This window comes from Harpegnathos saltator, unplaced genomic scaffold (genome assembly GCF_003227715.2).
Source record: "Harpegnathos saltator strain DR-91 unplaced genomic scaffold, Hsal_v8.6 scaffold290, whole genome shotgun sequence".
NCBI lineage: Eukaryota > Metazoa > Arthropoda > Insecta > Hymenoptera > Formicidae > Harpegnathos > Harpegnathos saltator.
The window spans coordinates 259,078-285,362 of record NW_020230084.1 but is presented as its reverse complement, the minus strand read 5'-3'; the positions used below and the strand labels follow the sequence as shown (position 1 = coordinate 285,362).

Genomic DNA, 26,285 nt, shown 5'->3' with positions numbered 1-26,285 from the left:
ATTCTCTTTAAATAAGTAAGGTAAAAAATTATATCCTTAATCCCATCAGCTGTGACGTCACGCTACCCCGATAACGATTGTCTGATAATTCGATATCTAGAATATGGCTATTATTGTATGACGATTAGATCAGATTGATCAGATAAGACCCAAATGCCGTAGTGTTAGCGTGAGTAATATCTGAAACACCATTGCGCGAGTTAACGCGCAAAAGCAAAACGAAAATGAAAAAAATTTATACGGCGATAGTGTTAGCAATTTATACTTACAACATATTTTTGGGTAAGCAATATATTTATTCTTCTTCACAAGTCTTTACGACGTTATGTCCCAATAATATTTATAAATTGCACACTGAGAAAATACAAATATCAAATAACGCTGCATAGCACACTTTCAGGCCATCATTACTAGCAATATATTCATTCACAGCTCGTTAGCTATTTGTGAACAGTTGTCAATCTCTCATTTGATAATTAGCGGATAAAAATTGATCGTTAAGACACCTAAACGTATATGATACGCTTATGTACATATACATATATATATGGCACATTAAAACAGTTTATATTATAAATTTGTAATCACACACATCAGACATAAATTATTATATAAAAATATGGAGGAAACTTGATTTTATTTATATTACATTATATATGTGTGAATAAGAGTAAAATATTAACATGCTAATTGAATTCACTGAATGCTTCACAAGTTTATCGATATTTTATATGATCCAATGTTAATTACAATCTATTTTTCATGTAGCAATAGGTTTAAGTGAACGGTACTGCTTTCAATTTACATGGCCAGGTTCAAATAATCTAACTGTCAATTGTACTAATAATATTCCTTGTGTGAAGCCGTTTTATTATAGTAAGTAACTTTCGTTTTCGCCTGTTAATTATCGACTTTCGACTGTTAATCACTAATAATACTTTGCAATTTTCCAGACATTTCGAAACCAAATACAAATGAAATATGGAACAAATACAAAGAGAGAGTAGAAGAATCAAATTATTTTTGCAAATTAAATTCCGATGTTTGTATAAGATACACATACATATACAATGACGCAGGTAAAATTATATTTTATGATATAATAAAAGACCAACTCAGATTTTACAGTCATATGTAGTTAATGAAAATACTATCTGCAGTGGTGAATGTCAGTTATTTTTGTGGAAAAGTTATTGAAGACCAAACATCACCAATTACATTGGGGTGTTATGCTCAACATGTATGTATTACAAGCTATTCACAATTAAATTTATATAATTATACGCCTATAAATTAGCATTTCTTAATAATGAGATATGTATATAATTATGTGAATACTAAAAAATTATTTTCTTTTTTATATAGACTGAAGGATATACTATTGAGGCTTGTGCTTGTCAGTCTAGAAACAACAGTATGCCATGCAACGCAATAAAAAATACATATTCGATATTCATTACCATTGGAGCTACAGCTGTGACATTGTTCATGTATAAAATCTTTAATATTTCCTGACACTACCGACTTATTTCACTTATCTGATATGAATGAAATTGTACGAATTACATACATTTAATATTTATTATAATTTATATGCGATATATCAATTAAGCGTATATCTTTTTACAACTTCATAGAACACGCAATATAATTCAAATTATATACAGAGATGAACAAATTATATATTTTGTAATCGCGCGTTAGAAAATAAATATTTATGTCGGGAAATTAGGAAGAGTAGATAAACTTTAAAATAATTATAACATATATAACAAAGTTGACTACAAGTAAGCAATTGAATCTTATATTAAAAGTAATATACTTTCTTAAGAGAATATGTATACATATATATCATTTTATGTATTCAAAAGATGTTTCAACCTTAATTATTATATATGGAAGTATTATAGATCGTATCTCTTTAATTACAATGTTACATTTTCCCAACGAAATAATACTTATTAACAGAAAAAGTGATAAAATTAAATATGGCAACTTATATAAAAAAAGGTAGGACTTATTCGCACATTTGAAGCAATGAATTAATTGTAACATCTTTCTTTCCATGATTAGCATCATATACTGATTTGATAACTTCTTTGTCAACATTTGGAAACATTTCTGCAATCTGCAAAATATGATTATAATTATGAAAATACATTGCGTCAAACAAAACTATAGATGAATTATATGTTCAATACCTGTTTCAACTCAACTTCAGCATTTGGCAAAGAACTTGGTACAACTGATGGTGCAACAACAGCTGGAGGTGCTGTGTAAACATTCACTGGAGCATATGGCATACCAAACATTGTTGCAGAGGGTACCATCATTATCGAAGAGGAACCCATGTATGGTTGACATTTATTCTATGAAAAAACATTGAATCCAAAAAAGGATTTTAATGCATTTATGGAATTTTTATATTCAAAAAAACATTAAATTTTACTAGCTATTTAACAGCAATCTGTTGGTTTAAAATATTGTTTCAAATTGACAATAATAGAAAAATGATCAAAATGAATATATTATTTATACCGTATAACTGAAAACTAAGTTGATCATGCCTTCTTGATTATCTCCTTGCTTTCCACTAAGTGTGTACCAATCCTCATGTGTCTCACCCTTTTGAATAACATGTGGTGGAATTTCTATGTGCCCCCATGCAATCAGCTCATCCATCACAAAGGAACATTCATCATAAATTTCTACATATATTTGGGTAACTCCAGGTGGAAGTAGGCTGCAATACCAAACATTCCAATATTTAAAAGAGATATTTGTATGTTCAAATATGCAAATGCAGAATGTGTCTTTACCATTGAATGACTTTGTTCCAATGTGGATTTTTTCCTCCATTTGAATTTGTATGTGTTTCATATACTGCATGTCCCACTCGTAATCTTACGTAAGGATCCATTTTTGTCATTCCATAATTTTTTACTAATTTGGCCTGAAGAGACATTGCTTCTTAGTAAATGTCACTTTTGCTATAAGAAGATACAAGTATAATACAAAAATGCTTACCTGAGCAATTGTTACACTAAGTCTGCCTATTCGAGGATCATGAGCCATTGGCATATTCTGCATCTGTAGTTGTTGAAGAGCTAAAGCAGCTTGTTGATCTGCTGCTTCCTGTTGCATTTGTGCATTATGTTCCTCTATTCTTAAGAAACTATCTGGTAAAGGTCCCACAAATGCCTATATATTTGATTAGAACAAAATTTAACAATTAAAATATGTGTCAAATATATCATGCAATTTTAGTATCATATATTTCAAATAATATTTCAAATAAAATAGTGTTCAAGAATTAACAAAATTATCGATATAAATATATCCAGCTGTATTTCTTTTAATATATTCAAGTTTGCTTCCTCCAAATACGTCTAATCTACTTAAAAGCATACGCGCAATAACACAACATTTATAATGCTTCCCATTATTACATTTGTCAAGTGAATTTGTATTTACCCGTTTTTTCCAGTCTTCATGTAACGGCCTGTCTGTGTCCATGATGATGGAAAATGTTATAAAAATATCTCCTACAAGATCTCTTTCCAAATCACTGTTTATATTCTACATGCAGTACAATTCAATATTCATCAAATACGTCAAATCATGCAATTGTGCATGCCTCGAGATGCCTCGAAACAAATATGTCGCGACAGAACTCGATCAACTCGAGCACGGTTACCGATTTTGACAATCGAGATACCATAGGGATGAAATAGGGATTTTTCTTTTACCATATGAAAAATGGCTGCGTTCGGTAGAACAAAATGATCAGTGAGCGCTTAGTGATTATTGTCTGTGATTGGAGCATTTGTTTAGATTCTTCATAGACCCAGAAGTATTTACCAATCAGGAGCGAGAATCACTAAGCGCTCACTGATCACTTTGTTCTGCTGAACGCAGCCAATGAGAAATTTTCATGTTGCGACTAAAGCCAGCGGCACACGGTACTTGTTTTCGTGCTGGATGAAATCCGAAGATGGATGGAAATGCACCAATCAGAACGCAGTATTTTCATCCAGCAAGCAATCCAGCACGAAAACAAACACCGTGTGCCGCTGGCTTTATTGAACGTCGTATGTCGGATGCTTTATCTAGTATGAGGCCTGGTCTACAATAGGTGTTGTAAACTGTAAGCCGTAAGAACTGACCAATTATAGCTGATTATTTTTGTAATAATCGACTGTGATTCGCCAATTCTTACGGCTTACAACTTACGACACGTATTGTAGATCAGGCCTGAATCCTTCATTAGCCTAAAGTAGTAATCACACTAGCAATTGCTGATTGGATTGCAATTGTGATTGGCGATTTATTTTCCAACCAATCAGGGCAAAACAAGCATCGATTGAGATTGGTGGTTGCCGATTAGACAATGTTCTATTTTAATCGCCAATCACAATCGTTAGTGTGATTACGGCTTAACGGAAAATGAATCGCTAGCCATGGGTACATACATATATGAAAGTTGGCATTCCTATCACAATCCGTGAAGATCCATTTGAGGTTATAAATTCGAAATTTTTGTAGCTCGAAAAATATTCTGATGTATAAATATCTCGATGCGAGTAATTCCAAATAAATTGATGCAGAGTGGAGTAACATAGAGATAGAAGATATGTTCGAATGCTTAATCTAATCATGGATTTCTTGGGTGAAATATTAACTTTCGGAATTGATTCTGTCATATTTGCTATTTGCCTAAAACAATATATTTATTACAGAAATGCGGTTAAGGCAATTCAAGTAGGTGATGTTTTTAAAGTTATAAATTCTAATTAAACTAATGTCTACTTTATATACAAAAAAAAATATGTTAAATACATCAGGAACAATTTGGAAAATCATGTTTTTTTCAGAATGTTGAGCTGTATGATGGACCAGATCTAGATAATGTAGTAAATAATAATATAAACAATAAAATACATCATGTAGCTGTCAGAGGACTTGTAAAACCATTAGGAGAACCACTACAAAGCATTAATAAAAAACATGTCCTTGGAGTCATACAAAAGCTTAGTATCAAAGAACATGTTATTGCTAGAACATCTGCTGGTTTTTGGTAAGATAAAATGATATGATTCCTTAGCTATATCATTGCACATAATACTTTTTTAAATATTATATTCTAAAACATTGTATACATTGTACATATTTGAATATTATTACATTGTAACATTGTATACAACAGGTCTGATCAAACACGAACAATGCAGAAAATATTTAATGTGATACCATTTGTTTTAAAAAAAGATTCTTTTTCTGTGGAAGTAATAGATCCGTTATCTGCTGATATCTTAGATTTGGATGTAATTTCTGATCATTATGAGCCGATTGTTCCTACAGTATTGGATCATGTATGGGGGTTTTTAACAGGTGATTATGACAGAATATGAGACTATTCTGTGTGTGTGTGTGTGTATATATATATATATATATATATATATATATATACATTAGTATATATATATAATAGGATATTGTACAGTAATATATTCTTAATTATTGTAATTATATCAATATATGTATTATTAGGAGTACGTCAGCGTGGTGTGCAAACCACAGAGAAAATGTTGCGTGTAGATTCAATTATTACAATAATAGGTGAGCTTTCAAAGTCAGAAACTAAATCTGACATGCTTACTTTGCAATCTCCATTAAATGGATCTCCTTTTTATATAACAAGCATGTCACTTCCCACTCTGATACGGAAACTTGATGATCATAGGAAAATATACAGGTATATATATATAAAAGATTATAATACTTGAAAAAAAATTACAATATGTAATTAAATATATAACTTTTTAAATGTAGGGTTATATGCATAATATGTGGCACGATTGGATTATTAATTGGAGGAACTGTCATGAGACGTTATTGGAAGGACAAAGAGCAGAAAAGAATAGCAGAAGAATTGCGACGTACCCTTGAAATCTCTCGCAGACAAAGACGACAAAGAGTCAGAGATACAGATCTCAGAACAGATCAGATATGTGTAATATGCAATACAAATGCACGCGAAATTATTTTATTGCCTTGCGGTCATGTATGTATATGTGAAGATTGTTCAGATAGCATCAACAACAATTGTCCAATTTGTAGAACACCAATTATGCAAAAAGCAGCTGCATACATTATATAAATTTTATTTTCAAGTATATCTTTTATGATAAAATTTAGTAAATGCTATTACTGTAATATAAAACAAATAGGATATGAAAACAAAAGAAAATTCAATTAAAATGATATTATTTGGAATTGGTGTAAATATTAATTGATAAGAAGTATTTTGTATCATATATATGTATACACACATATATATTAAATATTATATATACATTGCAATAATTATAATTGTAATCATTACAATGTGTATATATGTATATATATGCCAATTATGTATTAATATTGAATATAATATTGATTTAATATTGAAAAGATATCTCAGTAATAGGTTTCTAATATAATAGGATCTTTATTATAAGAGCTAATGATTTCGAGAAAATGAGTAATTTAATGTTTAACGAGTATCTTTATGAATGAATTGTTAGTATAAAGTTTTTAAAGGAAACGTATATGATAAATATATTAACTTACCTCAAATATGACATGTAGTTGAATGACCAACTGAATACAAATAAAATATATATTTTATATAAAAATACTATATATGTTGTTTGCACAATTATATATTTGGAAAAAATCTTAAAAATTTATACTTTGCAATCTGTTTCTTTTATCTGTGTTGTTTGTATCCAAATTCATAATCTTTTTAGCTTTACTACATTTGCCAATACCAAGTTTTGGCAGTCCTCTATTCAAGCCTTCTAACAAAACACAAGCTTTACATATTTCTTGACTTGAAACAAATCCACATCGAGTACAATTTCTTCTCTCTGGCATTTTTATATTATCTTTTACTTGTAACTGTTCACCTAATATACCATTAAAAATATTAACAAACCTTATAATATCCTGTTTACTCTAAATAATAGAGTAAAATATGTTGAAAGAATATATTCTTACCTGAATGTATTATATCTATAATAGTTGAAGGTCTTATTTTCTCTAAATCTTTTAGGAAAGCTCTTGCATAACCTCTGTAAGCATTCGGAGCATATATGCATTCAGTGGAAAAATATACCAAATGCTTAAAATATGCATACATAACAATTTCTTTTTCATATGCATATTTTAGTGGTTTACATCTCATAATGGAATCTGCACCTGCCTATATTGCATGAAAATATATGTATTAATCTTTTATCATAATCAATCGTGTCATAATTACACATGCAAAAACAATATATCCTTACAGTTATTACAGATGTGCATCTCTGTAATCTAGCAATATCACCTCTCAGGACATTCATTAACACAGTTTCTGCGATATCATCCGCGTTATGACCTGTTGCAATGCAATCTACTCCTAATAGTGCAGCTCCTCTATCTAATGCTTGTCTTCGAAAAACACCGCAAAATGTGCAATTATTTTTACGACCAATCTGAAATATATATTGTTACAAATATCTACTACAATATAAACATAAGCTATTTTACCTCTGCAACAATAGCATCCATTGTCCATCCATACAATTCCTTATATGACAAAATTTTAAGCGGAATACTATAATCATCTCTATTTTGCATTACAGTTTTCAAACTGTCATCTCTATATCCTAAAATTATATATTTTATGGAATATATAACATAGATTTTATAATATATATATATATATATAATATAGATATATATTTTATGGAATATATAATATAGATTATATATATACATAATGTTTGAATATTTTGTAAATGTTGACATGAGATAACAATTTTATTACCAGTAATTCCTTCATCAATGGATAAAAGAAACAGATCCAATTTATATTTGTATCTTTCATTTAAAGTCTTTAAAATATATGCAAGTACTGTTGAATCTTTTCCACCAGATGCTCCAATAGCAACTTTGTCACCGGGCTTAAACAGTTTACCATTGATAATAGTGTCATGAATCTCTGTTTCAAATGCTAAGAAGAAACAGTCTTTGCACAATGTATCACCAGTTTTTGGTCTCTAGAAATGTTTTGTCATATTTAATCAAAATAATTAATCATACTTAATTATAATAATCATAATTATATATGTTGTGTAATATTGTTACCTTTAGAATAGCGTTTTTTCCACAATTTGTGGAGCATGAGGCAGGCATCGTAGTTTTTTAATTTTTCTTGAATAAAGTATTATTATGTGGTAACTTATTCGAATAATATAATGTAAGATTATATTAAAAAAAGATTTTTTACCACTGATGCAAAATTCACGATTAATTAGGTTAGGTATTCACGATGCATATGTATGTATTGAACAAGTAGTTACGCAAGGAGAAATCTCGTCACACTGGTTACACAACGTAATTTTTTGAAAAAAGAAAAAAAATCAATAATGTGACACAATATTGCGTTAGAGTTTATCACACTGTAAAAATGTACGATGAAACAAGTACGATTTAATCTTCTGGTTTCTCAGGCGGCGGTCCGCAAGGTTGTAACATCTTCTCCATAAGATTGAACCTGACACGTGCCTTGGCCTCGTTCTCAGCGATCGCAAAGAAGTTCAGTAAATCGTAATGGCCCATATACGAACTGCAGGAATCACGATGCTGATTCACAAGCCATTCAAACTTGGTCGTATCTGCGTGCCCTGTGCCAATATATTTCGACTGCAGATGTTCCAATTGACTGTGAATGTTGTAACGTTCACCCATTTCTTAAATAGCTTTCTTTCTCTTGATGGTTCTAAAGAACGCGCAACTCCTCTTTCCACGTTCTGTTCCGATTTGCAAGTCCACTTCGTCAGATAAGGTTAGATTATAGCTTCCGATATTCACTTCCAGTACTGAAAATACATAATTTGTGTCACATATACTATAGATTTTCAGTGCTGACAGTGAATAGATCTGTTTTTTATCGTTGAACTAGTGTACACTCAGGGAATATAAAAAAAAATAGATATATATTTAGGAGTTAGTGAAAGGGAGAGGAGAAGAGAATAAGTGTAAGTTAGTGCAGTCAGTTCAGCAATAAAAAAAACAAACCTAGGTATCTATTAAGCCCGTATCAGACTATGGATTGGGATTGAGATTAGATTGAAATTTGACCAATTGAAAAAGAGAAAATAATCTCAAGTATAGTAAACTTACTCCTGATTGGTTAAATTTCAATCCAATACTCAATCCCAATCCGTAGTCTGATACGGGCTTTATAGAACTCGTCGGAATCGATTCCGATGGAATTTATTCTGTTATTTCCCAGAATTCTATTGTCTTTTCTAGGGGAAACGGAATTATTCCGATCGGAATCGATTCTAACAAGTTCCATGATAAGTACATACCCAAAAGGCTCGTCTACAATAGCTGTAAGAGTAAGGCTGTAAGGCTGTAACGTAAGCTGTCAGCGAATGAAAATATTTAATTTCGTGTCTTGCAACCTTACAGCCTTACTCTTACAGCTAATGTAGACGAGCCTTAATATCGGAACGTAGCCTGCATTACACTCGATATAACGGAATTTACGCCATTAAAAATAGGACTCCTTTTTCGAAGAACTTTTGAACACATTAGTGCAATAAGTTAGAATGAGAGAAAATATATCTGCTTCGTTTTAAATTATGCCCGTTTCTATCAACCTTGTTTAACCTTGTTGTTTAACTTTACCGGCTGGTTATTTCAACAAAATTGGCCAATCGCATCTGTCATTAATTAGAATTGACAAGTGCGATTAGTCAATTCCGATAAAATAACTAATCAGTTAAATTAACTATAGTTGATAGAAACGGGCACTATTGCACTAGTTCAAAAGTCTGACGAAAAAGAGAAGACTAATATTTACACAAACTTTACGATGTAAAGATTGATGGCTCATCAGTCGTTTTAAATGAATAATTTCAATTTCTCGGGCGAACTTACAGTCCGTTTAAGATTCATCAAAATCTCAGATATTGCAAAAATTCGTATTGTCGAGTAATCTAATTGGTTATTGAGGCCATGTTCTAAAATTCACTGCCAGCGTTGAAAAGTTATAATTTGCGTGACACAAACTATATATTTTCAGTACTGGCAGTGAATTTTGGAACACGGCCTGAGTCGAGTGGTCCAGAATATCGAGAAATTTTAAACAACTGCAACCAATCCGAGTGTAGCGACGACAAATTCCTCTAGAATTTAGCGACTTCGTTTTCTCGCGTACCGTCGCGTTTCAACACTCGCCGCGCACAGCAGCACCGTGCAGTCACATTACGTCACACGATGATGACGTGCTAATGGTTAATGGCTTCCACTCGGTCGAGCTAGCTTTTATGAGCGAGCTACATTCAATCCAAAGAAAACACATGAGATATGATGCGATCGACTGCTAAAATCATAAAAATATGATTGTCTGAGAGCCGTAAAGTCACGATAGCATTAAATTTCTGACCAGACGCACCACGTTCATCTGCGAATTATGTGCTGAAAATCTCGGGTCTGCACGAAGGAAGCAACGACGGGACGACGTAACCACCGTTACGCACCTCTCATCGATCCTACGTGCTGGTTTCGGCCCTGATGCGAAGGACACCGTTACTTGCCGCGACTTTGCAGGACACAAATCGCACGTGAGTAAATGATTGTACAATCTTGTGTTCCTGTCGATTCGCGGTTACTCGGGATAGTCTCCCTGGAAAAAGAAACTGGGCGAGTCCCAATGGGTCGTCGTGTAAAGCAATGGCGGCCGCGTTGGCTCGTCTGAGCCAATTCGTGACCTCGCGTTATCAACGTCTACTGCCAATTCTGAGCCCGTGTTTGTCTGTCCTCCACCGATTGTCGTGCGCCTTCGATCCCAACGTGCACAGCACGATGAATTAGCATAGTACGACCATTCCGCAGGAGAGGTAATCGCGCCGTTTCACGATATCACTATGTTCTCGCGTTCAATGTGTGCGTGCGTGAACGAGCGCACACGTCTGCTGTGTGCGTATGTACACGTGTGGCTATGTGTTGTGCGTGATTGTACATATTCATGATGATCGGCCTCTAAGTGTGAGACACGTTCTAGCAATAACTTTATTACTTCTGACCGTTGCGTTTTTACGGATACGATGGTAAGCCGGACAAAAATGTAATACGTGTATGTCGTCGTTGTAGCCCTGCTGATTGAATTTAGGGAGAGATGCCAGCAAGTACAACGATGTAAAATCCCAGAACGGAATATTATTGTCTCCTAGAATTAATTGAACAATAAAGAAAGTGATACATATAGTATATATGTTTTAGGTAATCACATATGTATTTAACCATAGTTATATATTTTCATCACAAGTATGCAATACTTTTCTACCACAAAATGAAAAGCATTCAAAGCTAAAAGAACATTCACTTATGCTTTATTTCATCTTATTTATCTATAATACACAGTGTCTTTTTATATGATTGTTGTATTGAAAATATATGTGTAAATATATTGGATGAATGTATATCATTTATCAGTACTTTTATATTTTTAGTAGGTGACATGCCTCGAGAGGTTGATCATAATGGGAGATTTCGCTCGCGCAGACGAGGCAGCACAGGTAGCGATGTGAACCGGCACAGCTTTGAGAGCAATGATAAGAGACATCGCAGACATGGCAAAAGTAAGAGCTCTGGCAAGAAAAAGAAGAAACGTTCGCGCGACAAGTCTGTAGAAAACGTGCCAACTGTTGCATCGTCTATTATTAAACCTCTGGTGGAGTATTCAGATGTGAGTAGTGAAGATCTGTCTGAGCCTGAAGCCGGAGAAATACAGTCGGAGGACAGTCGTGGCAATAGTTACACAGATGGTGAAGTACCTGAGCCACTCCTTCAAAGGCGATATTATGGTGGCAGTCCTGTTCGCCCTCTCGGAATATCGCCGATCAGCTTGTCACCGTCTCCGCCGCCTTCACATCGGCATTCTGGTAGGCATTATTCACCGAATGAACAACAACAACAGCCGACTACGATACACGGTGCAACATCCGAGTATGAGGAGGAATCGAGGCGATACGCTCGACGAAAGGAGAAAAAGCATAAGCGGGAAAAGAAGAAAAAGAAGAGCCTCAGTCCTTCGTCTAATTCTAGCAAGAAGAAGAAAAGAAAGACCAAGAGGCATTCTCACAGTGTAAGTCCTCATGGAAACGTGATGGTGACTGAGGAGATCGTCGCAAGCCCGGAGCGTGAGAAAACAGGCACTAATTGGTCGGAATCGCCACCATTGCCGCTGAAAGATAACATGTCGCCAATCTCACCAGCGACGCCGCATGAGCAAAGATGTCTCAGCGACGTGGAAATAGAGATGTCGAGGCAGCCGCGAAATATTACGCCGCCTCTTTTACCGTCAATGCGGCAAACAGAATCACCACATACTCCATTACTACCTCCGCGCGCTATGACGCCGGAAAGTAACAAAGTCTCACTGAAGCACAGTCCTGATCGTGGACGGGACAAACGTAGTCCCAGCATTCACGCACGACGTAGCAGTGGCAGCCCAGGACCAGCCGCGATTGGTTCCGGCCGTAGAAGGCCCCATAGCCCAAGCCCGCCGTCGAGACGAAGGGACCATAGTCCGCCACGAAGAAGAGAATTCAGTCCTGTGCCAGTCCTTCATAATAGACTCAGGCATAGTCCGAGTCCTGCTACGGTCAGACGACGCGAATTCAGCCCCAGCCCTGTGAGTCACAGACGACGAACAGAAACAATGAACTCTCCACCTTCTAAACGTAGAAGACGAGAGGATTCTGATCGACGTCACAGACATCATGAAAAAGACAGGAGGGATAAGCGAAAATCGAGATCCACTAGAAGCCCAAGCAGGTATGACTTTTTTACTCCGTTCGAGATTACTTCGTTTCTCCCCCCTCCCTCTCTCGCTCTCTGTAATGTAAATTAACAAATAAATTAAATACGTTTTGTATGTATTCACTCAACATCGTCTTTCTAATTTCAGATTACACGTACCTCTTTCCCGATCACGATCTCGCAGTCCTGGCAGATGGCGAAAGCTCTCTCGCTCGAGGTCGCATTCACGCAGAAGAAGTCGCACCCCGAAGAAATCGCGCTCGCCCAGCAAGACCCATAAGTCGTCAAGGAAACATAAATCAAAGAGCCCTCGTCCGAGAATACCCTCTCCTTCTCCTCACAGGTCTAGGGCCAGAAGCCCATCGAGCATCACTGCTCGAAATCTTAGAGTACAAGCGAAAATCAGCGAAACTAGCTTGTTCGCGGAGCTCGTGAAGGACCGGAATATGAGGGAACTCGCGTACAAAAAGCTACAGGCTGCGAAGGAGAAGGCCGTCAACCAAGATGAGGTGCAAATCATAGAGGGCACAGAAGAGAAGGACAGCAGCAACGCGTCCACTGAGAACAAAGCTTCCATTGACAATAAGGACAAACCTGTGAATAACAAGGACCAGCTCGTCAAACTTGGCGGCGAAAGCACAGCAAAGTGCGTCGACATCGTCGACATTCCCGTGCCGACGAGCGACGACAGCGGTCTGTCTGGCAAAACGCCGCCGTTACCGGCTAACCAGCCGACGATACCACCAGCTTCGACATCTGCAGCGAATTTGACTCCTCACGCGATTGCAAATACCTCACCCACCGTGTCCGCAGTATCCAATAATTGCCCGGTCGCCGTCTCCCAGAGTCCGAACTTCCCTGCGCACACAAGTGTACAGCAACCGCCCCCACCGCCACCACTGCCGCAATCCGAGTCCACGTCGACAGTATTGCCACCAGTGTCTTTGCCTGTTTCGGCTATGTCTGTGCCAATTCCACCGGCACCAGTCTTACCGAACATGTCTGTTCCACCGCCACCTATCCCAATTCCAGTACCGGCGCCGAACACGATCATGTCTAAGTTCAATGCTCCGAATAATCTGGTTCCTCTGAAATCGGTGGATCCGCCTAAGCCTCCCATAGTAGCCTTCAAAACGAAGAGTCTTTCGAGATTGCCATTACCACCTGGAATCAATCAGAACGATTTGGAGAGCATCGATTCCCCGCCGAGTCGTTCTCCAAGTCCGCCCAGTAAGACGCAGGTAAAGTTCCCAACTTCGACACCAAAACTGCCGCAGAAGAAGAGCATCAAAGATCTACCGATGCCACCAGGTAAATTTTATTCGACTCGTTGCACTGTTTATACGTTAAATATTGGTATTATTGTAGCAATTGATTGCTTAAATTGTAGTCGTACCCGGATCAGAAGATTTGAGCGGCGAGGACGACCCGAACGCGACTCCACCGCGTTTAAAGATGGAACGAATGGCACCGAAACCGAAACTGAAGAGACCAAAAATACTGAAGCGACGCGGATCGCGAAACTGTCATACTCCTACGTTAGCCTCCGGCGGCAAAGATTGGGGTGAACGCTGCGTGGACGTGTTTGAATTCATCACACAGATCGGAGAGGGTACTTACGGACAAGTATACAAAGCGCGAGATAAGAGGTCCAGCGCGCTTGTAGCCTTGAAGAAAGTTCGGTTGGAGAATGAGAAAGAGGGCTTCCCCATTACAGCAGTTAGAGAGATAAAGATCTTACGACAACTCAATCACAAGAACATTGTTAATCTTAGGGAAGTTGTCACTGACAAACAGGACGCACTGGATTTCCGAAAGGTACATTTATTGGCAAAATCTTTCCCATAACCAGTCTGATCTATGATAACTACAAAATTATGAAAGTGTACAATTATCTTTCGTTTTTCAGGATAAAGGTTCCTTTTATCTAGTTTTCGAGTATATGGATCATGATCTAATGGGTCTTTTGGAATCCGGTATGGTGGATTTTAATGAGATGAATAACGCCAGTATCATGAAGCAGCTCTTGGATGGTTTGAATTACTGTCATAGCAAGAATTTTCTGCACAGAGACATCAAATGTTCGAACATATTGATGAATAACAAGTGCGTCAGCATTATCAAGAATGATAATTGTTTTTCCTTTTTTTTTTTCTTCCCTGAATAATCTTATTTAATCACGAACTTTGTAGAGGGGAGGTTAAACTGGCTGATTTCGGATTGGCGCGACTTTATAACGCAGAAGATCGACAGAGACCGTATACCAACAAAGTGATTACTTTATGGTACAGACCTCCTGAACTTTTGTTGGGAGAGGAACGTTATGGACCTGCGATTGATGTGTGGAGCTGTGGATGTATATTGGGAGAATTGTTTTGGAAAAAACCTTTATTCCAGGTAAATATTAATGTAGGTGGATAGTTATCTCTTAAACTTACTTAAAAAACTTGAAAAAAGGAAAAGTAATTATGAATTATAATTTACTTATAATTACATTATATATACATATATTATAAATATTTATAATTAATTCGTGATACTAGGCCAATGTAGATATGATGCAGCTGGAATTGATTTCGAGAGTTTGTGGTACACCTACTCCAGCTGTCTGGCCTTCTGTGATAAAATTGCCACATTGGCATACACTTAAGCCAAAAAAGTCGCATAGGAGACGTTTGAGGGAGGATTTCTCATTTATGCCAGGGCCAGCTTTGGACCTTCTGGATAAAATGTTGGAATTAGATCCTGAGAAACGGATAACAGCAGCAGACGCACTCAAAAGTGCTTGGTTGAAGAACGTTCAACCCGAACAGTATGTTATCCTTCTCAGTTCTTTTAAACTCCGTGTAATGGAATATATATATATATATATGTATATATATACATATACATACATACATATACATATATATACATACATACATATACATATTTGTCATTTTACGATAAATTAGAATGCCAGCGCCGCAGCTTCCTACCTGGCAGGATTGTCATGAGCTTTGGTGGAAAAAGCGAAAACGCTTGTTACGGGAACAGCAAGATAATGCTACCACCAAGATGCCTCTTCTTCCGTTCCCAAATAAAGGAGGCCCTCACAAGGATGATCTGTCAGATGTCGGGGGGTGAGTAGCCGTAGTGTGATTTAATCACAAGCTAGGACATGCCCCAGTGCTGATCAGAAACTAATTAGCTTATAAGCGTAGATGGCTGTGTTATCGCAGTTGTGCTTTGCATTTATTTTATCTTAGCGATATGCATTGTTAACTATAAATTAATTATACGAATTTACAAAAACGAAATTGAGATTGAAGTAGTACCTGTGTATGTATGGGTGGGTACGTCTGTGCGCGTGTGTATTCAGCGCCTTGTTTGCATGCCAACCCTCCCTAACTTAATGAACCAACGAGTTAATTTTAGTTTCGTCCACAGTCGTTCAAACACGACGACGGCAATAACGCAGAACAGTGGAAAATAAAAACACGAAACATCGTTCTCTGTGTTCGTGGCTTCGCTGCAGAGATTATTTATTACAATCAATTTGATAGACTGTGTGAGAAACACGTTTTCGGATATATATGTATCATTAGAGCATATATGCAAGAGATGATGCTATATAGCGACAATATTTTGTCTCATGACAAATGTTATTACTACTTACTACTACTTACATCCGCCTGACTGTCTACATCGAATCATTTTTTTATAATTACACACGTTCGTATACAGCGAAAATAATATCATAGTAACTGTATTATCATAATGTCCTATGGATCCCTAACGATCATTATTTACGTTGTGTAAACAGAAACATCAAGAGTTAAGATGTACATTCTCGTTATCACTGTGATCCAGTCTACTATTTGTCTCTGAAGACGATTGTAGAAATTAGATATCAGTTTGTTTTATTCGGTAATGGTTTACGACCTAAGCTACAGATAGATGTGTATATATGTATATATATATGTATATGTACGTATATATATATATATATATATGTTCGTGCATATGTATATGAAAAAGATATGCAGGATACGCATATCGTTATAACAAAAATACCGAGTAATATCTATGCGAGTTTATGCGCACTTGTACATTGATTTAGATTCTCCTACAGAGATACGTCAATATCCATATACATATTTACATATTTATAACGTATATTGCATATTCCCAATTACAAATGAAAACAAGTAGCATTTTGATTGTAAATAAATCAAGAAATCACATCACAGTGATTTCTTCTTACTTTTCTAAGAATCTATCTGGTTTATGCTCGTAAATAGAGAGAAAAAAGAGAATAAAACTTTATAAAATAAAGTGTAAATAGAAGGCGAGATATGCAGATACACAGGAGATGCTGTAGGAAGAACGAAGAGACAATTCAAGGAGATCAAGACTAAAAAAATGTTATTGTATCATGAAAGATATAATTTTAATTCCGCGTTAAAAGCTCTATTTATGTTAACTTGAAATTTCTACAAATTTACAGTTGTATACTTTAGTCATCCCTTTAATAGCTATATTATAACGTAATAATTTTATGTGTGTATGTGTGTGTGCATAGGTGTATATGGATATGCACGCACACACATCGCACCCATGAATTTTAATATACAAATGGCGAATCATTATACACGTCAATACTATTCTTTTCTTTCTTTCTCATTTTATTTTCTTCTTTTTTTTTGTTGAATATACGTTGTATTAAGCGGTATCGCCATTCTTATAATAAAATTCAATATTCAGGTATTTTCTGCTGTAATGTTACATCATAAGCGATATAAAATAATATACTAATGTTGTAACATACCCAAGTACCCAAAAAACATTAGCCTAATGTCTTTATGGGTATTGAATGAAAACCTTTAATGTTATTAAAACATTTTATTATTCAATCTTTTAGTTTCTTTTTTAATGTCTTTGTTTTTATGTACAAATTAGGTAATCGTATCTCCAAAGAAGCCATCCAACAGACAACATATGGAAATTACTTGGAAATTACTTGTTTACCAACGTGCTCTATGGTCTCTAATATATATATATATGTATATGTATATGTGTGTGTATATATACGTAGACGTGTATATATATATAGACACACATATATATATTTTAAATAATAATAAAATATATGTTACTTTTCTACTTATTCCACAAATGCTTTTATACGTTTAGCGTGTGCTTCGTTATTTATTATTTCTCGTACAAATAAACACGGTTAAATTGTTACAGTTAATTCTTTGATATATAAATGTAGAATCGCATTTCTAATAACATAATAAGTATAACAATGAATGAATAACATAATAAATACTAAGACAGCTTGTTCTATTTGAAATAATAAATTAAAATTTTTAATAAATAGAATTTTCAAAAAGAAGTTGGGCAAGAGATTGTACACAATATATATTTATGATATACTATTATGTACTTCTCTCTACACATTCTCATGTGTATTTCTAATATGTATAATTTGTATATATTAATAGAAATGTTGTCTTTTAGAATCCAGCTTCTTTTTATATTATTATCATAGATATATTATTATCATAGATATATTATTATCATAGGGGTAAGCTTTTTTTTTTTAATGATAATACTAAAATTATCATGGTATTGTATGTGCTAAAGTTTGTTATGTTTCTTGATGCAATTACATGACAATATTCGTAAATCTTTTTACATATCTTTCGAGAAAAAGGTATAAAAAATTATGTATTTATGAAAAAATTTAAAAGAGATTATTTGGAAAAAAAATTAAATCTTAATCCTATAATGTTTATAAAGACTTCGATATATTAGTAAATGGCAGTATAATGTGACAATCTCTTTTTGTGCTATAAATATAAATTTAAATCCATATCCTACAAATATGCTATGTGTTTATGCTAATATTAAAAATTAAAGAAATTTAAGCAAAGAATACCTTTAGGGAATATTTTACGTTTGTTTTATGCATATATATGTAGCACACTTGTATCATGCTTGTAGCTGAGATGCAGAAGAAAGCACATTATAATGGGAAGTATATTCATAATCAAGTTATGTTTGTATACAGATACATTTATATAAAATAGTGTAAAGAATACTTTATAGAAAATATAATGTTTAAAAAATATGTAACATGTTTTCACATACGACTTTCATTAAATAATATACAACAAACATGGAATCCGACAATTTGATAGTCGCTTGTAAAGTACATTCTTATACTTATTAATATTTAATATATTTTATATACTTATTAATATTTAACGTAATATTTTATATGCATGTAAGACTTCATGCTTTTGATAAGAAACGATTGAAATAATATTTATTAAAATATGATATTCTCCTAATATTAATGAGATTTTCTTCAATAACGAGAGAGGAAATAAATTCTTTAAAGTTTAACATGTATGTCTGTATATTATGAACATGTAATCATATAAATCAGAAATTTCGATTTATATTGTCACATATAACAAACTATATGAATATAATTTTATATTCCATATACAATTATTATGCAAACATATAAAACATGTAATTATTAATTATGATAAAAAATGATGCCTCGGGACTATGTAATATATGTTCACACAAAAATTTGAGAGTAATTGTAAGAGTTAAGAGTTAGGAGAAACGAGTTATACTTTAGTGATTATTGTTGATATGATGTTGTGGAATATGTAGAAAGTAACATAATAATTACTTAGGTGCAGGATTATTTATAGTTACAGCCGAATTGTCATATATGATATGATGTCTAATAGGAGAAAATTATGTTTCAGGAGATAATATAATAGAGGCTGAATTGTATAGATGGACAAATTTTGTAGCACTTGTAAGAATATATAATAGGTAATGAAAGTTTCTAATCTCTTAATACATGTTCACGCCCAGAGTGTCCAATTTTCGACTCATGTCTATAAAGTATATGGATCATTTAACCATTCATGTGCTTAAGCTTAGCTAACCGGAATAATTGAATCGGCTTTCACAAAAGTCTCTTGTTCCACATAAGATATACAAAAACGCATTAAATCATAGGGAGAGAAACACTTTTCACGCGCTCTATATATATATATATATATATATATATATATATATATATATATATATATATATATATTCAGTCGTGAGCGAGAAACAAAGAGTGATGAGTGAAATGTCTCACAATTATATTTTTACATTAAACATATGCATGCACAATATGCATGTGTATCTATGACTTTAATGCATCAAGGTGGCTTACTTTAGGAATGTTTGTATAGCTTATTAACAGCATGTTTTCATTACCTACGTTTAACATATTAAATATAACAAACTGTTTCAATTTCAGTAATAGAACACAAATGATAGTTATAAAATTTTCATGTGAAACTTTTATATACGTATCACAGTTTAAAGTTGAAGAAACTTCATTGCCAATTTTGTCTCAATTGTTATTCATTATATATACTATATATATCGGGAAGAGGGAGAACATTCATTTCTCACCTACATGCCCTCTTATATCTATTGAATTTGCATCTATGTTGTTATAGGTCCTCTAAACGATTAAAAATGGAAGCAGGCTATAACTCACATCCGAACAGACTTGGCGCGGAAGCTCATTACGCCGAGGACAACATATTCAATCAGAGCGGGCCGTATATGGTTTCTCCATCGTCATACTACTATAACAGCCCGCCGCCCATCAAGCCACGCTCGTCGAATCTGAAGGGAGATAATCAGGCATTGGAGATGTGCGTGGAAGATAATCTCGCCCGGAGACTGATATTCCTCACGAACTCTTTGAATCAGGGGAAGCCGATTCGCGTCGACGATCTTTTGTCACTTCGATCGGACAGCGAGGTACCTATTGAACAAACCCAGTATTAGTTGATTTTATATCGTCGCAGATATCTTTGTATATATACAGAAGTCCAAAATTTATAATTCTATTGAATCGTGTTAATAGAGAGAAAGAGTCCAAATTGAACTAAAAAACTTGGTTTATGGTACATTCGTAGATATTGCATTTAGGAATTCTGATGCCGAGACTCACACATTAATATACACAATAACACTTGAAGTTTAGATTCTTATTAGCTCTCACTCTATTTATTTGTTACGTACCTCCAAGGGCTTTCAGTATTTACATTTTCACGGTGTGTCCATATGCATATACTATGATAGCTCAAATATTGATTGCAGTGCGATCCCAAAATAACGCAGCTGTTGGGCGATTTGCATACGGAACTTCGTCTCGCCGCAAACACTAGACCAGGTGGACAACTGGAGTCTCATCTGCCCGTATTGAACCCGTCTTCTCTCCTAGGTTAGTTATGTTCCGCTCTATCTTTCTCCATGTTGACGTTACAGATATATTGTTTACTTTTGACGTGTTGACGTTACAGATATGTTGTTTGCTTTTTTTACTTGTAGATTCGAATGCGTCGCAACAAGCTAACTTCGACGCACACGCGGTATACGCTGGTGATGACGCTGTAAGTTCGTCCTCTGGAGGCAGGTGGTCACAGGTAGCCACGGTCGGCATCCGGAATGCATTGTCGGCTCTCATGTCATGTTATGGTCTGGACACGTATAACCCTGCTGTGTTCGCGATTGGCGGCCGACCGCCGGGCAAAACCGTGTCCAGTCTGCCGCAGAATCTTTTCCACCCGTCGACTTCCTCGCAGTCGGCATTTAGCTCGTAATGATTCGGCGGTGACGTGTCGCGGCGAAGTACGCGCACGACCATACCCATGTTCTGCGTGTAAAATTCTTATTAGGAAGGGTTCTAAATTGCTACTATTTTTTAAATTACACTAGTGTTAGAGTGACACGAGGGAGGGTGGTGATTATCGCAATTATATTGAATTTGTAGCGATATTCCGTGTTGTATTGACAGCACTTGATAACTCGAATATTATCCAGAGATATCACTCACGATAATCAACGGCGACAAATTAATTCAACGTGTCGCAGATAATGTACAGCAGTCGCACATGGTTTTTTGTCGCAAGATATTTTCTATTCGCAGTACCAACGAACATTTCTAACGTCAAGCGGAATATCGTTACCGTTGTCGATAATCTCCGCGTCAATCGCTCCGTTAATCGTAAGTGCACGCTCAGTGTATAATTGTATAATACCGCGCGATTAGAGATACTTAATAGAGATATAACCTCTCTCTCTCTCTCTCTCTCTCTCTCTCTCTCTCTCTCTCTCTCTCTCTCTCTCTCTCTCTCTCTCTCTCTCTCTCTCTCTCTCTCTCTCTCTCTCTCTCTCTCTCTCTCTCTCTCTCCCCCCCCCCCTTTCTCTCTCTCTCTCTCTCTCCCCCCCTCTCTCTCTCTCCCCTTTCTCTCTCTCTCTCTCTCTCCCTCTCTCCCTCTCTCCCTCTCTCCTTCTTCCTCCCTTCCCGAAAATAATGATATATAATTGTTATTAGTGCACATTGGATTAACACTTTGACTGCCACGTTAGATTCACGCGTAAATCCCAGCAGGCTTAAATTCCCTGACCATTGCGTGCGGTTATATACAGAATTAGATTACTTAGAGATCATGGCATGCAGGAAAATGCAATTAATAAGACTTAAACAGTAAGCGAATTGATTAATTGAATTTTAATTTACGTTCTCGATAAGTGTCGAATATAATCAACCAATTCGCTTACTGCTTACGTTCTCCTATGTGTTAGCATAACCGTGTGAATTGCACTCAGATACTTAGTGAAATCATTCCTAATTGGACAAGTAAAGTTATCATCTATAAACGGGCCTTTGTGGAAACTCGCGTGTCATCCAGATTTGAATGGCGTGGCATTCAACGTGTTAACTAGACACGTTACGATTGTTTCACAAAATCATCTTCGATCGGTGACACGTGCCGAACGATGTTCTCCAACGTTTCTTTCCCGCATCATTACGAAAGATCTGTGATACACATATGTATATAAACTTATACATACATTATACTTATATATACATATAAATATATATACATGCCGTGAATGTAGAAATTTAAATTTAAAGCAAAGCTCGATTTCTGAAGCTTGTTTTTAATTCCTACATACGTGAGATTTGAAACACATACAAGTGGAAGCGATATATTCATCGTGTGAAATCTTTTATGAAAGTTCGCTACGTTATGTTGTTATAATCCGAGTAATCAATTTTTTATTTTCATGTAAAGCAACACGATGGTGGAGACAAGATTAAAATAGTTTAATAATAACAGTAAAGAACAAAAACTTGCTAAAAATGTGAATATTTATTTATTGCTTAAGATCTTTTATATAAGATGCTAGCGCTTATTTATTATGAACGTATCTACGATGTACAATGTACATACTATAATATGCTAAGGATATATAATAAAGATGTCAACATAAAAATGACGAAATCTTTTAGATCGAGAGAGACACTTCTATCCATATTTTTATCTACTAATCTATACATGCAAATATAAAAGTATTTTTACAAGTCGCATAAGTTTCTTTTCGAAATAGAATCCAATGATAAGAATTATACAGTATTTACACCCTGAAAAGTTTTGTTTTTTTGTAACAAATTCAATTAGATCTTTTGTGTAGCTCCCATAGAAAAGACGGCCCTGACTTTACCTGTTGCATATGTCACGTGATAAAAGCAGCTGCGACAGACATGGTGGATTATAATAACGGAGCAGCAGAGACAAACATATATATATATATATATATATTACCAGGGAACGTATGTATATAACCAAGAAATATACAAATTGCGTATATTTTGTACTATTTTATACTTGCAATACAAAGTGTTGAGTCTCGATTTCAGTGACGATATTCAGCAAGCATTAAAGCAGGAAAGATATACATCTGAATTTGCTCCGAAGAAAAGTTGTCAACGATGTCTGTATCTGTACAATTTAACTATTTCATACTGAACAAAACTGCGAAAAAAGCGATGGAAAGATATGTTGGATTTTTGGAAAAAGCTTTCGAACAATATCGAGGTAAAAATGTGTGATTGTTATTTCCTAGCACAAAATTGTCAAAAATTAAATGTTTATAAGTGTCCAATATTTTACAAGCAAAAAATAATATAATTAAAAACATCTTGCATAATTTTTTTATGAATTTTTGTGTCCCTTTTTTTAGATTTATAAATTCTTACGAATAAATTAAAAATCAAAATGTTTTGGAAAACTTTCTTATGAATACTGCTGCCCTCTGGGAAGGATAAGAGTAATTAAACGTAAAATGGCGCGAAAAGTATTTCTGACTAATTGTACCCTCTAGTAAAAGTTATTAGAACTAAATATATAAACATTTTCAATTGGCTAGGAAAAAAGCGCGCAAATTAAATTCATTATAAAAATGGATCTAAATATAACTATTTTTTTATATTACAGATTTATGGGAAGATTATATAAAACTGCAGGAGAAACATGAACAATGTAACGTGTGAGTTCTAAATTCTAAGTTTGTTACAAAATTAGTTGTGTAATTTATGTTGTAATCGTTATTGTAAATATTGTTGTAAATCAAAGCTCATAAAACAAATTGACATTCTTATCAAAATTAGCCTGTTTTATTCTAGATCCTCGCCATTTCAAGTGACGATCGATGAGCCTTGTGGAAAGGCAAAAGACGAACTAACAATCGAAAAACAGCTAAACAGTAGCATCATTCTTCAAGAAAATGACGATGCTTTAATCGTCGGAGAAAAATCGGAGCCCGATTCATTACATACAGATGCTCAGAATTTTCTTGATGACATAGAGACTAATCTTATGAACCTAAGTGAAGATTTTCTAGATAATAGCCCATCAAAGAGTCCGGTATTTTTCAAAACATATCCAAAAACCAGCAGCACTTCTACAAAAAAGTTCGTATCGTCATTTGAAGTATCACCGGTGTGTAATAATTCAGCAATAGATACAAAGATGTTTCGTAAAAATGAAAAAATTCCTTCCAAGTGTAATCAGAAGTTAGAAATTAGTTCAACATATCATGTGGAAACTACATTTTTACCAAATGGCAAGAAGCTGAAGCAATCTCGACTTGTGTTTCATCCTATTAAAGATCAAAAACAGAAGATACAATCACATGATATAAATAAACTTAAGCCAGCTGATACAATGCAAAAAGCAAAACAAAATATTACAAATATTTTAGATATAAAAACACCTATTAATATTGAAGATAACGCTACAAAAGCAAATGAAACTTTTTTTGATGATGTGATGGAAATCAGTCCTACACAAAAGGATGTTCAGTCTAATTCTAGATATTGTTTAAATTTTAAAAGCAGGGTTCCAAAGCAAATAAAAAATTCTCCAAATAAAAGTGATGTAGACTTTAACATATATCTTTCACCTTCTTCTGGAGAAGTGACTTATGATACATCTTTAGAGAAAGACTCTAATATATTTGATGCAAATAAAGATAATGTTAATATACATAATCATTCACTGACACAAAAATATAATGAAGCAGATGTTAAAAGTACAAGCTCTACAGTAAATCAAAGAAAGGACCAGATTGTAAAAGATGAAGTACAAAATATTTCTAGAAATTTAAATGATTTATTTGAAGATGAGACCTTCTTTTCACCTGCAGAACAAACTGTAAATAAAAATGACATGTATAACTTTGATCTAGATGATACAGAAAACAAACCACCTGCAAAACGATTATTATTGAATAAGTTTCATATGTAAGTATTGGTTGACAGATAAGATATCAAATTTTGTTTATATATTCAATAAAAATATTATCTGTAGGACATCAAAGAAGAAAGGAAATGTCACAGAACAACTTAACATGCGATGTAAAGCTGACAGAGCAAAACTAAATGGTTGGAGCTGCTGGGAATGTAAAGAGGTAAAATATAATCTATTTATATAGAATATATATCTACAGTAATACAATATTATTTCTATAATAAGAATAAATTCTAGTTCATTATGAATCCTATATGACTTGCAGTATTACCAGAATCTATCATTGTCGAAAAAAGAATTGCAGAAACGGAAGAATCAATGTTCACGCCATCGACAAAAATATGAAAGACCAAGTACACCAGAAGGTATAATATTAGGTTTTATTAATTTGTTTTTCTCTTTCCTATATGTTATACACTATATAATATATGTAAACTTTTTAAGGTTTCTGGAATCCAGAATTTCCTGAGACACTGTCAAGCACTTATCGTCATAATAAAAACTAATATATATTAATAATTAAGATAAATATTATATTCCTAATTTGTACAGACAAATTACATTCATTAGGAAAGTTGACTTTTTGAAAACCTTAATAATTATTACCTTAATAATAGTTGATCAAAAGTCTAGTTTGTGAGCAGAATTGACAAAATTAACTGGTATTTCTAACACTAATTAAAATCAAACTAAATGTATGTAAAATGGAATTAAATATATTAAATACAAACAAAA

At 34.3% G+C, this 26,285-nt stretch overlaps 7 protein-coding genes and 1 long non-coding RNA gene across 16 annotated transcripts; 4 read left to right on the top strand and 4 right to left on the bottom strand.

The window, feature by feature from the left end:
* LOC105181513 (uncharacterized) lies at window positions 1-1,808 on the top strand. Its single transcript, XM_011138325.3, has 5 exons — window positions 1-282; window positions 769-876; window positions 954-1,079; window positions 1,161-1,240; window positions 1,366-1,808. Exons 1-5 carry the CDS (start codon window positions 225-227, stop codon window positions 1,513-1,515), a joined length of 522 nt encoding a protein of 173 aa, XP_011136627.1. The 5' UTR covers window positions 1-224; the 3' UTR covers window positions 1,516-1,808.
* Window positions 1,809-1,920: 112 nt separating this feature from the next.
* LOC105181514 (toll-interacting protein) lies at window positions 1,921-3,689 on the bottom strand. The gene is made up of 6 exons (XM_011138326.3): window positions 3,475-3,689; window positions 3,028-3,201; window positions 2,820-2,953; window positions 2,539-2,743; window positions 2,202-2,369; window positions 1,921-2,128 (listed from the first exon to the last, which is right to left on the bottom strand). The coding sequence occupies exons 1-6, from the start codon at window positions 3,514-3,516 to the stop codon at window positions 2,018-2,020; spliced, it is 834 nt and encodes a 277-aa protein (XP_011136628.1). The 5' UTR covers window positions 3,517-3,689; the 3' UTR covers window positions 1,921-2,017.
* Window positions 3,690-4,506: 817 nt separating this feature from the next.
* On the top strand, window positions 4,507-6,297 carry Mul1 (mitochondrial E3 ubiquitin protein ligase 1). The gene is made up of 5 exons (XM_011138333.3): window positions 4,507-4,761; window positions 4,875-5,077; window positions 5,207-5,391; window positions 5,551-5,755; window positions 5,833-6,297. Exons 1-5 carry the CDS (start codon window positions 4,642-4,644, stop codon window positions 6,158-6,160), a joined length of 1,041 nt encoding a protein of 346 aa, XP_011136635.1. The 5' UTR covers window positions 4,507-4,641; the 3' UTR covers window positions 6,161-6,297.
* A 200-nt stretch (window positions 6,298-6,497) lies between these two features.
* On the bottom strand, window positions 6,498-8,239 carry Ctu1 (Cytosolic thiouridylase subunit 1). Its single transcript, XM_019840630.2, has 7 exons — window positions 8,179-8,239; window positions 7,859-8,090; window positions 7,579-7,697; window positions 7,335-7,523; window positions 7,045-7,249; window positions 6,738-6,953; window positions 6,498-6,645 (listed from the first exon to the last, which is right to left on the bottom strand). Exons 1-7 carry the CDS (start codon window positions 8,224-8,226, stop codon window positions 6,617-6,619), a joined length of 1,038 nt encoding a protein of 345 aa, XP_019696189.1. The 5' UTR covers window positions 8,227-8,239; the 3' UTR covers window positions 6,498-6,616.
* Sf3b5 (splicing factor 3B subunit 5) lies at window positions 8,009-8,927 on the bottom strand. 2 transcript variants are annotated; one of them, XR_003113036.1, is made up of 3 exons: window positions 8,521-8,927; window positions 8,179-8,244; window positions 8,009-8,090 (listed from the first exon to the last, which is right to left on the bottom strand). XR_003113036.1 is itself a non-coding variant. In XM_011138327.3 (2 exons), exon 1 carries the CDS (start codon window positions 8,779-8,781, stop codon window positions 8,524-8,526), a length of 258 nt encoding a protein of 85 aa, XP_011136629.1. In that variant the 5' UTR covers window positions 8,782-8,927; the 3' UTR covers window positions 8,321-8,414; window positions 8,521-8,523. The 2 variants fall into 2 exon arrangements, 1 of the variants encoding a protein (XP_011136629.1); XM_011138327.3 differs by lacking the exons at window positions 8,009-8,090; window positions 8,179-8,244 and adding an exon at window positions 8,321-8,414.
* A 1,388-nt stretch (window positions 8,928-10,315) lies between these two features.
* On the top strand, window positions 10,316-21,707 carry Cdk12 (Cyclin-dependent kinase 12). Of its 7 annotated transcripts, none has more exons than XM_011138335.3 (12): window positions 10,318-10,667; window positions 11,197-11,325; window positions 11,556-12,882; window positions 13,016-14,178; window positions 14,258-14,685; window positions 14,777-14,973; window positions 15,060-15,264; window positions 15,411-15,679; window positions 15,822-15,989; window positions 20,400-20,709; window positions 21,052-21,175; window positions 21,283-21,707. In XM_011138335.3, the coding sequence occupies exons 3-12, from the start codon at window positions 11,564-11,566 to the stop codon at window positions 21,552-21,554; spliced, it is 4,455 nt and encodes a 1,484-aa protein (XP_011136637.1). In that variant the 5' UTR covers window positions 10,318-10,667; window positions 11,197-11,325; window positions 11,556-11,563; the 3' UTR covers window positions 21,555-21,707. The 7 variants fall into 7 exon arrangements, 5 of the variants coding, with proteins under 5 accessions (XP_019696183.1, XP_011136639.1, XP_011136637.1 ...); XM_019840623.2 differs by lacking the exon at window positions 10,318-10,667 and adding an exon at window positions 10,696-10,943; XM_011138337.3 differs by lacking the exon at window positions 11,197-11,325 and having other exon boundaries at window positions 10,317-10,667; window positions 14,273-14,685.
* On the bottom strand, window positions 20,513-21,151 carry LOC112588775 (uncharacterized). Its single transcript, XR_003113037.1, has 2 exons — window positions 20,974-21,151; window positions 20,513-20,713 (listed from the first exon to the last, which is right to left on the bottom strand). It is a non-coding gene; the product is annotated as an uncharacterized LOC112588775 (long non-coding RNA).
* A 1,706-nt stretch (window positions 21,708-23,413) lies between the features above and the next one.
* On the top strand, window positions 23,414-26,262 carry LOC105181519 (uncharacterized). Of its 2 annotated transcripts, XM_011138342.3 has the most exons (7): window positions 23,414-23,572; window positions 23,660-23,837; window positions 24,237-24,288; window positions 24,425-25,543; window positions 25,611-25,710; window positions 25,816-25,915; window positions 25,995-26,262. In XM_011138342.3, exons 2-7 carry the CDS (start codon window positions 23,732-23,734, stop codon window positions 26,054-26,056), a joined length of 1,539 nt encoding a protein of 512 aa, XP_011136644.1. In that variant the 5' UTR covers window positions 23,414-23,572; window positions 23,660-23,731; the 3' UTR covers window positions 26,057-26,262. The 2 variants fall into 2 exon arrangements, with proteins under 2 accessions (XP_011136644.1, XP_011136643.1); XM_011138341.3 differs by having other exon boundaries at window positions 23,414-23,837.
* Window positions 26,263-26,285: the final 23 nt, after the last annotated feature.

What these genes read in the sequence shown, in the direction of transcription:
- LOC105181513 (XM_011138325.3), top strand. Translation starts at nt 225, where the DNA reads ATGAAAAAAATTTATACGGCGATAGTGTTAGCAATTTATACTTACAAC. An exon ending in TGTGAAGCCGTTTTATTATA is followed by an intron (nt 877 to 953) that starts GTAAGTAACTTT and finishes GCAATTTTCCAG; the next exon opens with ACATTTCGAAACCAAATACA. An exon ending in TGGGGTGTTATGCTCAACAT is followed by an intron (nt 1,241 to 1,365) that starts GTATGTATTACA and finishes TTTTTTATATAG; the next exon opens with ACTGAAGGATATACTATTGA.
- LOC105181514 (XM_011138326.3), bottom strand. Translation starts at nt 3,516, where the DNA reads ATGGACACAGACAGGCCGTTACATGAAGACTGGAAAAAACGG. An exon ending in ATGAAGACTGGAAAAAACGG is followed by an intron (nt 3,202 to 3,474) that starts GTAAATACAAAT and finishes TCAAATATATAG; the next exon opens with GCATTTGTGGGACCTTTACC. An exon ending in ACTTAGTTTTCAGTTATACG is followed by an intron (nt 2,370 to 2,538) that starts GTATAAATAATA and finishes GTTTTTTCATAG; the next exon opens with AATAAATGTCAACCATACAT.
- Mul1 (XM_011138333.3), top strand. Translation starts at nt 4,642, where the DNA reads ATGCTTAATCTAATCATGGATTTCTTGGGTGAAATATTAACTTTCGGA. An exon ending in ATGCGGTTAAGGCAATTCAA is followed by an intron (nt 4,762 to 4,874) that starts GTAGGTGATGTT and finishes TGTTTTTTTCAG; the next exon opens with AATGTTGAGCTGTATGATGG. An exon ending in TGTATGGGGGTTTTTAACAG is followed by an intron (nt 5,392 to 5,550) that starts GTGATTATGACA and finishes ATGTATTATTAG; the next exon opens with GAGTACGTCAGCGTGGTGTG.
- Ctu1 (XM_019840630.2), bottom strand. Translation starts at nt 8,226, where the DNA reads ATGCCTGCCTCATGCTCCACAAATTGTGGAAAAAACGCTATTCTAAAG. An exon ending in GATGCACATCTGTAATAACT is followed by an intron (nt 7,250 to 7,334) that starts GTAAGGATATAT and finishes CATGCAATATAG; the next exon opens with GCAGGTGCAGATTCCATTAT. An exon ending in TAAAAGAAACAGATTGCAAA is followed by an intron (nt 6,646 to 6,737) that starts GTATAAATTTTT and finishes ATTTGTATTCAG; the next exon opens with TTGGTCATTCAACTACATGT.
- Sf3b5 (XM_011138327.3), bottom strand. Translation starts at nt 8,781, where the DNA reads ATGGGTGAACGTTACAACATTCACAGTCAATTGGAACATCTGCAGTCG.
- Cdk12 (XM_011138334.3), top strand. Translation starts at nt 11,564, where the DNA reads ATGCCTCGAGAGGTTGATCATAATGGGAGATTTCGCTCGCGCAGACGA. An exon ending in TCCACTAGAAGCCCAAGCAG is followed by an intron (nt 12,883 to 13,015) that starts GTATGACTTTTT and finishes TTCTAATTTCAG; the next exon opens with ATTACACGTACCTCTTTCCC. An exon ending in AACATATTGATGAATAACAA is followed by an intron (nt 14,974 to 15,059) that starts GTGCGTCAGCAT and finishes CGAACTTTGTAG; the next exon opens with AGGGGAGGTTAAACTGGCTG.
- LOC105181519 (XM_011138342.3), top strand. Translation starts at nt 23,732, where the DNA reads ATGTCTGTATCTGTACAATTTAACTATTTCATACTGAACAAAACTGCG. An exon ending in AGCTTTCGAACAATATCGAG is followed by an intron (nt 23,838 to 24,236) that starts GTAAAAATGTGT and finishes TTTATATTACAG; the next exon opens with ATTTATGGGAAGATTATATA. An exon ending in TTATTGAATAAGTTTCATAT is followed by an intron (nt 25,544 to 25,610) that starts GTAAGTATTGGT and finishes TATTATCTGTAG; the next exon opens with GACATCAAAGAAGAAAGGAA.